Consider the following 16671-nt stretch of genomic DNA (forward strand, 5'->3'; position numbering starts at 1 on the left):
AATGACGTACTTTGACTTGACTTGACTAAGTAACAACCCTAGTACTTCAATGGACACCTGCCGTAACAATATAACACACAGTTTTAATAAAAAAATGCTCATATCCATTTTATTATTGCCGAGTGTCATGTAAACCGTATGAATGTAACTAATTCCCCTCCGGCTGAGTTAAGTTATGCAGTATATTAAATAAGACTTCGTGCATAAGATGTGGAGCACGTCTGGGGATAATACTGAACTTCGGTCTGCGTTCTGCACAATTTAATAGCTTATTGTGATGTTAGCGAGCGTAGCTGCTTAGACACTTTTGAATAGGAAATATTGAGGCTCCTTGCAACGAACTGCTACGATGTAGCGCATGTTATTGTAACTCTTGTATGTAGGATGTTTAAAAGTATTAAAGGCGTAGCGCTCGCTACATAACATTCACGAGCGTAGCCGATACAATGGTTTAGAAGCTGTTTACTTACGGGTCATGCGTTAAGCGTACCTTTAGGCTTAAAAGACGGAAATTTCAATTTTACAAGCTTTCTTAGCTCATTAGTAAAGGTACCTGTATACTCAATGATATTTTGTGTGTTTTCGTGTGTAAGGGTAAGTTTGTCAAACTAGTGAAATCGTTAAACAGGCCAATTCGCACAATGAGATAATGCGTCATTTACTAGTTCAGAAACGATATGGATTAGACATGTCAGTGTCAAAAATGTAATTTTTTGTTTGAAGAAACGTCATTTTTGACACTGACATATCTAATCCATATCGTTTCTAGAACTAGTAAATGACGTATCTCATTGTTCGAATTGGCCTGATAGTAATTTATGTTATTTACTGCTACACAATGATACTCATGTGGTTGATAGACAATCAAATCCTAAACTGTATTAGTCGGTCTCGGTTTACCTCATTATGAAATTTAAATAAGCTAATATTTTTATTAATAAGACATAATATTTTCCTCCGGTATTATTACTTACAAATAATACTGTAGTGTTTTTACTTTCAAATAACAAAATCAAAATATAAATAAAAGCGATTTGTTTTGTTCATGTTTTTATTTATCTTGTCTTTAATGTAATATTTTGTCAGTAATAAAACAAATACATTCAAGATGAACGATTCCTACAGGTCAATTCGAACGTACACTGACATCAAAATGATATTTGAATCATGTTATTTAGTTATCGTACGTCTCGCCCGCGCCAAATACATACATGATGTATTAGAAAAAGTACAAGCGAAATGCACGATTACTGAATGACATCAGTTAGACGTCATTCTGATGTCATTGTACGTTCGAATTTGTCTTTTTTTTTATTATAAACTGATCGGCGATTGGCCCTAGTCACACCTGATGGAAAGTGAAGACAGGGCCTAAGATAGAGCTCACCGGTTCAGTAACAGCCTATTCACTCTTGTTTTAAAGAGACCGAGGTTATATTGATCAGGGAATACAGATGGCGGGAGCGCATTCCATTCCTTAGCCGTCCGCTGACATTCGCTGACAGCACGAGCTACTCGCTACGAGCGTAACTGATAAACCGATTTTTCCTGATTGTAGCAAAAAGGGCCTACGAACAGACAACCCAGTCGCTGGCAGTGAATGTGTTAAGTCACATTATATTTAATGTTCTCCTAGAGCTCGTCCTCTTACAGTAAATTGAGATAAATTCGTTTGTTTGAGCAATCAATAAAACATAAGAAATGGTACTTACTTACTTTATTTGGTTAATGAAAGGCTCGTACATTGTAATTCACATTGGGCCTTACTAGGCTCAAACAGATACATTCAAGATGAATGATTCGTAGACAATTTATGGCCTATTTAACATTCGCACCTGGGCCTCCACTATTGAGGCTGGTAAAACATCCCGCGGAACTTCACGGTTAAACGACTCGGTAACTGTAGTTGCCGTAGTTCAAACGATAAAAGTGAAGGGTAATGGCTTGAAAACGGGATGGACGTGCATTGTTGTGCAACCTTGAGATTGCATACTTACTTGTAATACTTGTAATTTTCTTTAATAAAACCCATTATGACCATTACGGCACCGCTTTATCTGTGCTAAGTTTTTCGCTCTTTAAGGTTACAGTAAGCGGAAAATTATATAGATTTGTCTTTAATTAGATGCTCAAGGGTACCAGTTATCACTTTAATCACAAATTTTGGAAAACTTGGATTGATGCTACTGGCACACAGGCACCTGCCCAAAAATGAGGCTTGAAAAAATGCAAAATTTTACTTGATGTTTTTATTCTAGTCAAATATTAATGAAATATATTGTATTAGGATTACTTTGTATGGTTAAACCGATGATTTACATGGACTATAAAATTTTGATTTCAGGTTTTGTACATGACATGAGAAAAGTCGCCTATGCCATTCGGCACCCCTAGGCGCTTATTTTATGTTATGAATTGACATGTGTTACATATACTATGTTTTTTTTACCCGTATTTCCTGGCGTTTTTATCATAATTTAAAAATGTTATAGGGTTATTTAAATATATCAAGTACAATTACTGTTAAAAAAGTAAGAATTTTTGAGTTTTGCAATATCGAACCTCTAAGCCATACAATTTAAGGTTAGGTTTGTTTTATAGCAATCCGGAAAAGTTACGCGTTTCTGAGAAAAACCAAATAACTAACGAAAATGTGGACAAACAATACATTATGACTTACAACTATATGGGAAACAATAAAGACCCTTTATCTAGATTTATCAACCCACTTTGTTGGGTGTCTCTTCATTCGTAACATCGCTGGTTGCTATTAAATAACATATAATAATTCCAAAATCAAGGGAAGACATCAGTTAACACGGAAAAACAAATAAAAACATTACAGGCAACATAACATAATTTAATAAGACAACGTTAATGCCTAATGGTACCTTTATGCATCACCAGTTTTTTCCAAAAGTATAAATTTCACTAAAACTTAATTACTTAAAATGTGTTCTACAGTCATTAATAATACTATATTCAAAAATTATCCAGGTCTGCGGATATAAAATAATTCAGGTGATGGTTCAGACTACTTATTATCCTAGCGGTGCCATATGGCACGCATTGTTATTGTAGAAGTAATAAATCTATTCAAGTTTTAATGATCAAAAATTACAAAAGGAATATATAACAAAAATATATACAAAAATCATTACTTTCTGAGATTCTAAAATAATTTGGGTCATGGGTTAATTCAGTTGACATATTACTATAATCTTCTTCTTCCTGCCCTTATCCCACGTTATGTGGGGTCGGCACAACATGTTTTTCTCTTCCATTCTCCTCTATCTTTCGTCACCTCAGCACTCACTCCTTTCTTTCTCATATCCTCTTTCACACAATCCATCCATCGCTTTTTGGGTCTACCATACGCTCTCCGTCCATCAACATTCATCTCTAACATTCTTTTGCCTATATGGCATTCATCCCTTCTCATCACATGCCCATACCACGCTAACCTACTACTTCTTATCTTCTCCGTTACTGGTGCTACTTTCAAACTTCCCCTAATATACTCATTCTTAATCCGATCCTTTCTCGTCACTCCACACATCCATCCCAACATCCTCATTTCCGCTGCGTGCACTCTTCTTTCATCCGTCACTTTCATCGCCCAGCATTCTGATCCATACATTACAACAGGTCTCACGATCGTCCTGTAAATTTTCCCCTTAAGTTTAAGAGGCATTCGTGGATCGCAAGTTGTTCCAGAGACCTGTCGCCATTTTATCCATCCCGCATTTATTCTATTTTTCACGTCACGGTCTATGCGTCCGTCGCCCTGGATCAATGACCCAAGGTACCGGAAGTCGGGGCAGACTGGTAGGGATACACCATCTAAGGCAATATGGGAAAAACTGGATAGACCACCGAAATCGCAGAACATGTGCTCCGTTTTGGTTCTGCTTATTTTCAGTCCCACACTTTCCAGCTTTTCTTGCCATTTTACCAGCCTGCTCTGGACCTCAAGTGCATTATCTCTGACAAGAACAATTTCATCGGCAAACAGCATACACCAGGGTGCCTCCTCCTGTATGTTCGATGTCAGAGCATCCATAACCAGGAGGAACAAATATGGACTTAAAGCCGATCCCTGGTGTAAACCTACCGCCACATTGAACTTGTCGGTTACTCCAGCTTCAGACCTGACGTGAGTACTGGTTCTATCATACATCGCCTGAACAAGCCTCACATACTTCTCTGGCATTCCTTTCTCTCTCATAGACCACCACAGAACCTTACGGGGGACTCTATCGTATGCCTTTTCCAGGTCCACGAACACCATGTGCAAGTTCTTTTGCGCAAGTCTGTATTTTTCGCACAGTTGGCGAAGTGCAAATATGGCGTCCGTAGCTCCCCGGCCCGGCATAAACCCAAATTGGTTCTGTGTTACCTCACTTTCTTCTCTCATTCGTCTCGCTACCACTTTTTCCCATATCTTCATACTATGTGACATGAGCTTTATTCCTCGATAGTTGTTGCAATCCTGTACATCACCCTTATTCTTAAAAACGGGCACCAGTGAACTGTTGCACCATTCATCAGGGATTTCCTCTTCTTGCAACAACTTATTAAAGAATAAAGTCAGCCACTTCCATCCATCCGCTTTCAGAAACTTCCATACTTCCACAGGTATACCATCTGGCCCAACCGCTTTCCCATTCTTCATACCTTGCACGGCCATTTTTACTTCTTCTATAGTGATCTCTTTCACCATACCAATGTTATTTCTAGCATTTTCTAGCACTCCACTCCAATCATTCTCTTCGTTCATAAGTTTACTAAAGTAGTTCTTCCAGCGTTCTTGTATGCTCTTGTTATCCGTCAAAATCTTTCCTGCTTCGTCTCTCATACATTTCATATGATTTATATCTCTTGCATTCCTCTCTCTCTCTCTCTTGTTATTCTGTAAAGGTCTTTTTGGCCTTGTGGGGTCTCAAGGAAATCGTACAATTTATCTTGTACCTTGGCCCTTGCTATTGCAACTGCTTTTTTAGCCTTCTTCTTACTTGTTAGATAAGCTGACCTCTTGATTTCTTTCTCTCTATCGTTACCCTCTTCCACACTTTTCCATTCTTTAAAAGCATTCTTCTTTTCTTTCAGAATCATTCGCACATCTGCATTCCACCACCATGTATCCCTATCAATCTTGCCTTTCCCTGTTGTTTCCCCAAAAACATCCCTCGCCACACTTCTTACACATACTGCCATTTCATTCCAGCAACCATTCACTCTCATCTCTGCCATATCACCCATTCCTACCATCTTATCGACTATTCTTTTTCTAAATTCTTCAGCTAACTCCCTGTCACTCAATCTATACCATTTCGTTCTAGGTGGGGGCTTCGAGTTCTTTTGCAAACGTTGTACTTTAAGATTTAAGTCTAGAATCAGTAACCTATGCTGGGAAACTAGGCTCTCACTGGGTACTATTTTGCAGTCCTTAGCCAAATGTATTTTACTCCTTCTTAGGAGAAAGTAATCAATTTGGGTAGAGTGTTGACCACTACGGTATGTGATAAGGTGTTGTTCTTTCTTTTGATAGTAGGTGTTCACTATGGCTAAGTCAAAGGCTAAGGCTGCTTCCAGTAGAGCTTCACCCTCTTGATTTCTGACTCCGTAACCACGGCCCCCATGCACTCTTTCATATCCGTCATTCATTCTTCCCACATGTCCATTAAAATCTCCTCCAATGTATATCTCCTCACATTCTGGTATTCCCATAATTTCCACATCCAAATCCTCCCAGAATTTCTCTTTCAAACTATCATCACATCCAGTCTGCGGTGCATATACACTAATTACATTTAAAATCAAGTTTTCTATCAACAATTTCACGATAATTACTCTATCATTCACTCTCTTTACATCCATCACCTTGTTCTTAAGCTCCTTATCTAACACTACCCCCACCCCATTTCTTTTCCCATCACTGCCGCAATAGTAAAACTTATAACCCGCCCCAATTTCTCTTGCTTTCCGTCCCTTCCACTTCGTCTCCTGCAGACATGCCACGTTTATTCGTCTCCTTTCCAAAACATCCGCTAACTCTCTTCCCCTTCCAGTCATCGTACCTATATTCCAACTTGCAATCCTCAGTCTTATTCCCCGGACTAGCTTCTTACGCTGCCCCCGTCCCTGGTGCAGCAACCCTCGTCCATTTCTCACAGCCGCCGGGTGCTGCGCCTGCGCGTCGCCTGCAGGGTACGCCCTAGCACTATCGCATATTCTATTATCTGTCGCACTCATGTTGTATACGATTTGGCATATCTTTTTACGACCGGCCGCCTGCCTGACATCAACCCTCCTTGGGAATCCCTAGTTGACTTAGGTGACTGTCCTCTTACTCCTTTAGTCGCCTTTTACATGGATAAGCACGGAGTGGGCTACTCTTAAGCCGGCAACCACACGGCACATGACATATAATCACGATTATTATATTTTTTAATTACATAACGATGGTATGATATGTCAATGTCTATCGATATCGACTTATACTCGTAAACCAACTTTCATTTGCCCTTGTACTGTTTAATATCAAGCCGAAATTGTCCCCTATAGGTGTTCGCGGGCTAGGTTTCCGCAACTCGACGTCTTACGATGCGCCTATTTTGCGTGATGGGTTGCCGGCACTACTCCTGCCAACCCAACTCCTCCAAGAAGCCTAGCAGACCCTTGATGTTGCCGACGACTTCTGGGAGAGACCCCGGCGAGCCGAGGTATTGTGCCCGGTATTCTGCCACCCCTGGACATTCGAGGATGACGTGGGCGGCTGTCTCTTCTGCCTCCATGCATGCCCTGCAAAGGGGGCTATCTGTAACACGCATGGTTAGTAGGTGTTTGTTTAGTGAGGCGTGGCCAGTTATGGCTCCAGTTAGTAGCCGGAGTTGTGGCCTCTTCAGCAGTCGCAGCCTCCGTGACAGACCTGGGTTGATCGTCGGGAGGGCTTCCTTCGCCTGTCTGCAGGTACCTAGGTTAGTCCAATACTGTTGGTGTTTTACCTTGGTGTTGTGTCGCAGCATGTTCCGGAGCCAGGCATATGGCAGAGGTAGGATTGGCTCCGGTCCTGCCACCTTCAGTTCCGAGCCTCCTCTTGCTAATATGTCGGCTGCATCGTTACCTCGCGAGTTGCTGTGTCCTTTAATCCACTGCAGAGTTACGCTATTGGTGGTACATACCTCTGATAGAGCTTTGTGGCATTCGTAGATTAGCCCTGAGGTCAAAGTATAACTTTGCAGGGCTTGTAATACCGACCGACTATCGGAGAGTATGCGGATGGGGTAGTCCAGTACTTTCCTTGAGACGATTGCGTGTGCTGCCATTATGATGCCCATACATTCTGCCTGGAAGACTGTGTTATGTGCACCAAGTGGTGTCGAGATGTGTATGTTTAGGTCCTCTGAGAATGCCCCAGCGCCAGTGCCTGACCTTGTCTTTGATCCATCCGTGAAGATTCTCAGCTCCCTTGGGTTGAGTCCTTCATGGGGTTCTTCGTGTAATTGTATTTTGTACTTTTTGTCGAAGACGAATTGCCTGGGTATCCTGTCAGTCACCGCCTCAATTAGCGGTTCCTTACCTATGGCCTCGTAGAGGATCTCGGTGTGTGGCACCCTAGGCGGTCTCCAGAGATTAGATTTTTTGAGACGTACCGCCGCAGCTAGCGCTTCCTGTTGTATAAAGAGGTGCAGCGGCGGCAGGCCCAGTAGGGCTTCCAGGGCCGCAGTTGGTGTTGTTCTCATGCAGCCCGTGGCCGCCATACAGGCCAGCCTCTGGAGTCGTTGTAGTCTAGCTTCCACTGTGGATAGTTTGGTGCGTGGCCACCATACTATCGCGCCGTAGCTTATTATTGGTCGTATGATTGCCTGTCCCCTATCCGCCCGGGGTATGATCATCATCAGATGCCATTAACAAAACAAATCTTTCCAATCTCGCCACAAGCCAAAGAAAGCACACTTTGTATTCACATATTAGTTTCCCTTATTGATATACTGGCCCATCCACCACCCACATTTGTTAGGCGAATGACACCCATTTATTTATCCTTTGTGACGCAATGATTTCATCTTCGGGAAGCATTTAGCGGACTCGGAATAAATGATTCCAATTAAGGGAACTTCACGAAGCTTGTCTCTCTAAATCCGTTTTAATTTATTTACGCAGTTTGATTTAAAGTCTTGACATCCCTAATTATTAAGTTTACTTTCCGATTTGTATACAAAGAACATTTCTGGCGGCTTTCAATTAATAGCGCGTATAAAATAGAATGACAAAACCGTTAGCGCTTTCCGTACATAACGCGTCATATTGTGTTCGTATTGTATTCTTGTACTATAATAAAGTACCTACATGTTTGACCTTCCAAAGTACGTAAAAAAACCGGCCAAGTGCGAGTCGGACTCGCGCACCGAGGGTTCCGTACTTTTTAGTATTTGTTGTTATAGCGGCAACAGAAATACATCATCTGTGAAAATTTCAACTGTATCTCACGGTTCATGAGATACAGCCTGGTGACAGACAGACAGACCGACAGACGGACAGACGGACAGACTGACAGGCGGACAGCGGAGTCTTAGTAATAGGGTCCCAACCCTTTAGTTTTTACCCTTTGGGTACGGAATCCTTAAAAAGACACTTTAATAGTTATTTGTTTTACAAAGGACAAAGTTGTTGTTTAACTCCTCGTACGCTAATATTGATACCCGAGCAAGCGAAAGGTTAAAAAATTGGTTCTTGAATTCTTTAAGAATTGGTTCGAAAAGTGGAATCTTGAGTCTTGCGAGGTTTTCAAGACACGAAGGTTAAACAAACTTTGCTACCGAGTGAAACACAAAAATATTCTCCACACCAACGCTTATTTTTATTTTTAAAAATAAGCTTAATTACATATCCAATCCAAATGAACACTATTAAATATTTATCATTGAAATTCATCACTTTAAAGTCAATTCTATCAGTCAATATGAGGGCGTAACAAAAAAATTGCATCAAATTACTTTGCCACTCTTGTGAATAAAATGCAACTTACTCATTATTTTTTTAAATAATAAAGGGTGCGACGAGGTGCCGTGAAAAATAATTATCTCTCTATTTTTTCTAATTAAGTGCTTAATTACGGTGAGATTATGTTTATCTGATACTGCAGACTACATAATAAATATAATAGGAACTCTTTCTTAATAGGAACAATATTTTCCGAGACTAAGCGTAGCCATGTCCATGTCTCGTAATGTGACAGAGCAAGTATTCCGATTTGTAGATAGGTAGATATATAGGGGAAATCTTGATTGCTATATCCGGTACCTATTGAAAGAATTACTTGTATTTATTCCGATTTTTCGGAGTGGCACCACTGCGAGAGTGCCACAAGCCACAACTCAAGGAAATAATCGCCAACATTCCCGAGTCGCGAATGTTCTTACTATTCAGGTAGTCAACTCTACCTCCCCTTTTATACGCGCTATGTTTAAAGTCTGTGCCAAGCCAAAACATAAAACCGTCAACACATTATCGAACCGAATGCCGACCCTGGCGGGGCTCGATAGCAAAGACAGATTGACCGGTATCGAAACTATTTGGCTTGACACCGACTTCAACCATGGCAGTTGCTAAGGGGTCCCTTTGTTTGACATAATTATTGAAAGTCATAATGTAATGATTGTCATATTATCAATAGTCATAATTATGAAACCGTTAACTTTTCAGGATTTTCCTCGGGTTATCCTATAGGTTTGGTTAGGCTAGGTTTGTTTTATGGCAATCCTGAAAAGTTACGAGTTTGATATATGACAATCATTACATTATGACTTTCAATAATTATGTCAAACAATAGAAACCCAGTGTTGCTAACTGTTGCTAGCGCATTCTCCACATGGGAAATCTTACTAATAGGCTAAAATGTTTCCTGAAATGTCCCCCCACTACAAATGCCGCCCAACCTCAACAATTTTCCCAGCGAGATAACTGCGTGGGACACGTTCGTGACGCAAACTATTCCGTGTTAATTAAAATGCAGTAAATTTCTCAAAGGAAAACAATGTTTATAAAACCAGCTTTAGTGGTCTGCCACACAAATTATATTTACATTTAATAACACACTAAGGGTTATTATTTTGTAATTATGTTCGTGGTACATTCAGCACATTGTTCTTTTTTAACATATTTATAACAATTAACTTTACTTGTAACTAACTAATGTAATAAAATCTCGCAAGTGGATTTTGACTTACTTTTAGCCGTAGCGATTTCATACTTTGCAAGTAAGCATTCTAATACAGATGATAAATTTATAAATTTGGGCAAGTGTTAGGGTTCGCGTTTAGAAGCCTTAATTTGATTGTTATTTTCAATAAAATAATCACGGTAACACCGTTTCAACATAGACAATATCCGTATATATTGAAATGGCGGGTAAATATAAATACTTATCGAGGATTAGTCGATGGAATGCGCGGTACGCCATTTTACCACAGACAGCCGTCTATAGTAAATGGCGCGAAAATACTGATCGGTGATTGGTGGAAATCTGACAGGTGATTAGTGATTGGAAGGGGGCGACTAGAGGGAACCGGGCCAGTTGCGACATTCTAGTGTGGACCGTGGAAGAAGCAACACTTGTAATGCCTAGCTAGGTTAATCGAAAAGAAAACAATAAAAGTGTTCGTCTCTAGTTTGAGTTCTCAGTAATCTCCAAATCTACGATACCCGAGTCGTTCTTCGAGTAAGTGGTGTCATATTTCAGAAGTTGGAAAACGCAACCAAAACGTAAGTACACACCCACAATTTATATTTTAAATGTAGCACGGTATAAATTTGAACCCATTTAGTTTTTAAAGTGCAGTTAGTTAAATTTCGTTACGAATATTATATGCCTAGAAATGAAATTAGTGTTCAAATTCCGTTAGTGTTTTTGATAAATGCTGTAGTTTTGGAAACATTAACTTTAACTCTTAGACGTCTACGTTCGTAGAATAGAATTACTTAACGTATTATACAGTAGGTATATAATACAACCGTTAAAAGCAGTGTTCGACTACCCTGTATATCAATCGTGTTAGCAAAACATTTTGTGCCGTAACCCATAGTTTTCATGAACATTCATTACAAATTTGGTTTTGTTAGTTACCATCCTAATTGTTTTTAGTTTTCGGGTAGACATCAAAACATGTGTTAACTAGGAAACATATTGCCGGAAGATTAATTTTATTGCAGAAACACTAATTAATAATAGCACAGTACTATTGCAATTTACTATTACTGTCGAATAAATGGATAGGTGGTAAACCTACGGTCCTGGTACCCACCTCTAGTTTCTGAAGTTCGTTGAATAACATTCAATAGAAAAAATGTTTGCCGTTTACATTTCTATTCTTCAAGAGTAGGTGTAATCAGTTTTGAATTAAAGCGAGCCGCTGTTTATGAATCATTTATTGAGAACCGATTTATTCCAGTACTTTCCCTACGAATAGCAAACATTAATTTGACTATTTTACTAACTCGTTGTTAATCAAATTTTAAAATTTGATTCGACACTGCGAGGAACGTGGGCCTTTAGTCTACCCGGTGCTTTATGTTATTTATACAATATTTGTTACTCATTACAATTCTATTAAAATGCAATATAATAGAAAAAAATGTTTTCAAGGGGGATTTCTTTGTTAAGCTTGTGATATTGTTTACTTCAATAGGTTAAATTAAATACTATATAAGACACATTCTTCACACCTCGAATTTAAATGATGGTACTTGTTTTTTTCCGCACCATACTTACCTGTCTTTGTTTAGTCCTATGGTTGTCTGGTAGTGAAAGTCATAATGCATCAATTCCCCTATTAGTACAATATTCTTTTGTTGTGTTATGTAGTTCCTATAGCTATATTCTTATAATTGTTTGTTACAAAACTCATAAATAAATAAAAACAGTTGACAACGCTAGTAGTGGTGGTGATGTTTACTAGGAATTATTCTAATGCCTTCGTTTTGAGTTTCAGACACCATGTCTTCACCGGAACCTCCTGATCGGGGTTCTAGACGAAGGTTTAAGACCCCTAGTGACAAGGAACCGTGTTAATCCCGAGAAGACACGCGAAGTCAAAGTCTCAGTCCTTCGTATCATCCTCGTCACATGCGATGTCACATGCTGGGAATGGAGCTGAAGGCGGCTGAGGCTGAGGTCGGCACCACACCTAGGCTCACGCGGAGCAACGTGCGACAAGCCAAGCTAAACATCGGCCTGAGAGACGGGCCAAGCGACAAGCTGAGCATCGTCACGACGCTGGACGATATGAAAGGTCACGTAGCCCTTCTCTTTTCCAAAATACAGGTTTAGTTGATATTATTATGCAATTCCTTAATTGGCGGTCTCGCATCTTAACCTGCACAGCCCGAACAACAGCCTTTACAGAAAATGAACCACAAAACATCTTACATGGCTTTGACCCTTCGACCAAAAATCAACGTATGGATATTTGGTTGAAGAAGGTTAATGAAAGCGTTGCTGTGTATGGTTGGGATGAGAGGACTACCACGCATTTCGCCATGCAGAAATTGCAAGGTCTGACCAAGACATGACACGAAAGACTAAATACGATTCTTTTTACTTGGCAAGAGTGACAAGCACGATTGTTAGACGCGTTTCCTTGTGACCAAAACTTTGGCCAAGTTCTAAGTATTTCAAGGATGTAGTAGTGTGCAGGATAGGACTATTAAGGCATTCATAGATTCTGGTAGCCAACTTACCTTGATTAGGGAGTCTACAGTTAAGGAGTTGGGTATATCGCACGACAATATGAAGGGTTTCGGCAATGGCCGAACTATTTACTAACTCGTACTACTATTTCGTTGGATAGCCTGTCACTTGATCTCCCTGTTGACGGGATAGGAGCAACTGTTAGTTTCAGAGCTGTCGATGACGAATTGTTGGAGAGGTCCGTTTTGGTAGGGGCAGTCTTACACGGAGCAGGCTCATATAACAGTATACAAGCATGTCAACAAACTGCAGTTTTTCAATATTACCAATGAATTCATCTCAGATTCAGATTCAGACGTTTTATTGGTAAAAGGCAGTCATTTTACAAGTCCTGCGTTGATGTAGTTGAAGACGATGAATCATTGTTGCGGTATATACCTTCAGCGTTGTGCAGCTTCATGGTGCAGTTTTCGGTTAGGGTCGGGACAAAAACAGCATTCGATGGCGATGTCATAGTGAAGCAGTCTATAGCCGGTACGAGCAATACATTATAAGCGGCGGTCTTCATCGTTCTGTTAAGGGTAGTATATATATATTGGTGATGCCGTGCGCCAATTCCTGTCAAATTCTACCAAGTGTTGTGTTTTGTCGTGCATAACGCGTTCATATAGTTAAGCGAGTTGCCCAGGTCCCCACAGATGCAGGTGTCGAGATAGAGTTTGATGTAAATCAGGTCCGGATAGGCAAAGGAGTGTCTGCCGATTATAGAGATAAATTGTTAAGCTTACTGAAAAAATATAGGCATTGTTATGCTTCTTCTCTTTCTAGTCTAGGTCTAGGTGCACCAATGCTGCTGAGATGAGTATTGAATTGAGCAGTCAACGTCTGGTCGTTTATCATCCCTATAGACTATCTCATCACGAACTAAAAAAAAAGGGTGCTATCAATGGTAGGAGAGATGCTAGGTGACTGGCTGCATACTCTCCAGTTAGGTGATTCGGAGTTAAATATGATAATGGCAATTTTCAGTGACGGGGTGGACGAAAAGGGTTTGCGATATATAAAGGACAATTAGGTATGTTATAAAGGAAAACAAGATGTACCGTTATTTGGGTGGTGATAAGGAAGAAGTTAGGTGGGTTGTACCGAAGGGTACAAGGTGGCAACTGTGTCGATTAAACCACTAAATCGATTAAATTGGTCACTTTGGGGCGGGAAAAATCTTGGAGAAAATCAAGAAGATTTATTGGTTCCCCAAGATAACCAAATTCGTTAGGTAGTACGTCAACTCTTGCATTGAGTGTGCGTACGGAAGGAACAACGTAGGTACTCGCGAGGGTTTACTTCACCCTATCGAAAAAGTGGAAGTGCCTTTCTACACGCTACATGTTGACCATCTTGCGACTCTTCGTCAAATCCAATAAAGGTTATACTCATTTGCATATCGTTGTGGATGGCTTCACAAAATTCTGTTTTTTTAAGCCTGTTCGAAATACTGACACACAGAATCAAAACCTTAGAAGATATACTTTGCACGTTTAGGAGCCCCGACCGTCTTATTGGCGATCGCGGCAGTAGTTACATCTCTCGCGCTCTTGAGCGTTTTTGCCTTGACAAAGGTATTAAGCACATCCTAGCTGTAGCTAGCCCCAGATTAAACAGTTAAGTCGAGCGGGTGTAACCGCACCGTGTTCGACTAGATACACGGTGGCGCCCGTGCCATGGCTCTCATGTACAGGAAACCTTAGATCAGTACTGCTTGAGGTAGATATCGGACTAACAACAACAGATGATGATGATGAAAATATGCGAGATTAACGTTATGAGTCGATTATGAATATGTATTATCATTTGTATTCCAACATAGTAAAAATTTGAATGTAACTACAGAATGATTAATTTTGTTTCAGACCACGACGATTGACTCGTGTTTCGATGCTTCGAAAGACCTCCCGCACCTTTACGAGTATTCGATCGGCTCTTAAGGTCAACGGCGGGGCAACTCGATCAAGTCCATACGCGCCCGTCACGAGTAGTCGATCGGCTTGTGGGGCCAAGGGCCAACGACCACGATTGACTCGTGTTTCGATGCTTCGAAAGTCCTCCCGCACCTTTACGAGTATTCGATCGGCTCTTAAGGTCAACGGCGAGGCAACTCGATTAAGTCCTTCCGCGCCCGTTACAAGTAATCGATCGGCTTGTGGGGCCAACGGTAAGGCAACCCGATAATCGATCGTTCGGGGTTTTAGCTGGTTTTTCGTTATTCGATCGGACGAGAACCAAGATTTTTAAAGTGGATACCCATAATCGATCGTTGGGGACTCCACTACTTTTGTAAGCTGCTGCTAATCGATTGGCAATAAGTCTTAAGAGATTTTTCGAAAGTTGCTTTTTCTCTTGACCATGCAATTATATGAATGATTTGCTCTATTCTGCAACATATTTTGATTTATGAGCTAGTCGATTTATGTCATCGAGACATGTTATTAGCATTTATGGTAACTGACAAATGTATTTTTTATTGAATCTTCAAGTAAGTTGTTATGTTGTCTTCGGTTTACAGCGACGGTTATTCATGAAATAAAACAATTTTATCTCGTAATTATTCATTTGTACATGGGTAGTTTAGTAGTTTTGCACGTTTTTATTTTAACACTGTTTACTTGTTTACAATACAATTATTTGTTTACTCAATCAGTTCATTGACTACCAGAGGGTTCGAAATGTCCGAATGTAATTTAAATTCATAGGTATTCATAAATGTAATTTGTCCAAATTGTTTTATTTCACATGTAAGCCAGTTTTGCTATTATTGATACGCTTTGATTTGATTATTCGAATTCATAAGTACATGTTTTATTGAGCTTTAAAACTGAAAAGTAATTAAGAACTAGTGTTATATAACATAGTTATTGGTAGTTTGACAACTCGAATCGAATACTAGTTAATTGATTTTATATTATTAATTTGTATGTAGGTATTTCATAACAATCAGTCAGATTTATATAATATTAAATTCTCATTTCTTTTAATTTATTTTTTCTTTGCCATTTTTAAGAATTTGATGTTTTCTGAAGTATTTGTATGATTTGATGTACATATATGTTTTTAAATCTAATTTATATAAAGAAACGTACCTACTGTAGATAATTGCATGAATTCTATAGTAATTTCAATTGTATTGTTCTTATTTACTCGTAAGGCATGTTAATTGTAAGATGTATTGTTTTGAAAAGATGTGTCCCTCCGAGTTTGTTGCCGGTCCCATATTGGGATACCCTCCTCCAATTGAGGGCGGATTTAAATCTTCTCGGGGCAGTGGTGTAGGGTTGGAGCCGGCGTAGCTTTATTTTGACGTTCATAAGAGCATTGTAATATGCCTACTTGAATAATAAACTTTCTTTATCTTAAATTAATTTTTAAACAAGCAGAAACGTCTGCGATCGATGCTATTAAGCTTAGAATAAATTTAAAAGTGGAAAAATTACTGCCTTGGGTGAGACTTGAACTCACGGCCTCTGGATTTTTTCTTTATCTTATCTTCAATACTAGTAGTTGTTAGTGTTCAAGTAGTATCCGTAACTAAATTTTATGATGTGAAGTTTGTGCAACTGGTCAAGATTCCGATTGTTAGGGTTCCCACCTGGGGACGTGTTCCGGGACGGAACCGTTATCAGGATGGTCGATTGTTAGGGTTCGCGTTTAGAAGCCTTAATTTGATTGTTATTTTCAATAAAATAATCACGGTAACACCGTTTCAACATAGACAATATCCGTATATATTGAAATGGCGGGTAAATATAAATACTTATCGAGGATTAGTCGATGGAATGCGCGGTACGCCATTTTACCACAGACAGCCGTCTATAGTAAATGGCGCGAAAATACTGATCGGTGATTGGTGGAAATCTGACAGGTGATTAGTGATTGGAAGGGGGCGACTAGAGGGAACCGGGCCAGTTGCGACATTCTAGTGTGGA

General features: G+C 39.8%; 1 protein-coding gene across 1 annotated transcript; it reads right to left on the reverse strand.

The window, feature by feature from the left end:
* Positions 1-3199: 3199 nt before the first annotated feature.
* Positions 3200-4163, reverse strand: LOC134743355 (uncharacterized). The gene has a single exon (XM_063676749.1). The coding sequence runs from the start codon at positions 4061-4063 to the stop codon at positions 3248-3250; it is 816 nt and encodes a 271-aa protein (XP_063532819.1). The 5' UTR covers positions 4064-4163; the 3' UTR covers positions 3200-3247.
* Between the last annotated feature and the right edge of the window lie 12508 nt (positions 4164-16671).

This window comes from Cydia strobilella, chromosome 1 (assembly GCF_947568885.1).
Source record: "Cydia strobilella chromosome 1, ilCydStro3.1, whole genome shotgun sequence".
Taxonomy (NCBI): domain Eukaryota; kingdom Metazoa; phylum Arthropoda; class Insecta; order Lepidoptera; family Tortricidae; genus Cydia; species Cydia strobilella.

What these genes read in the sequence shown, in the direction of transcription:
- LOC134743355 (XM_063676749.1), bottom strand. Translation starts at nt 4,063, where the DNA reads ATGGATGCTCTGACATCGAACATACAGGAGGAGGCACCCTGGTGTATG.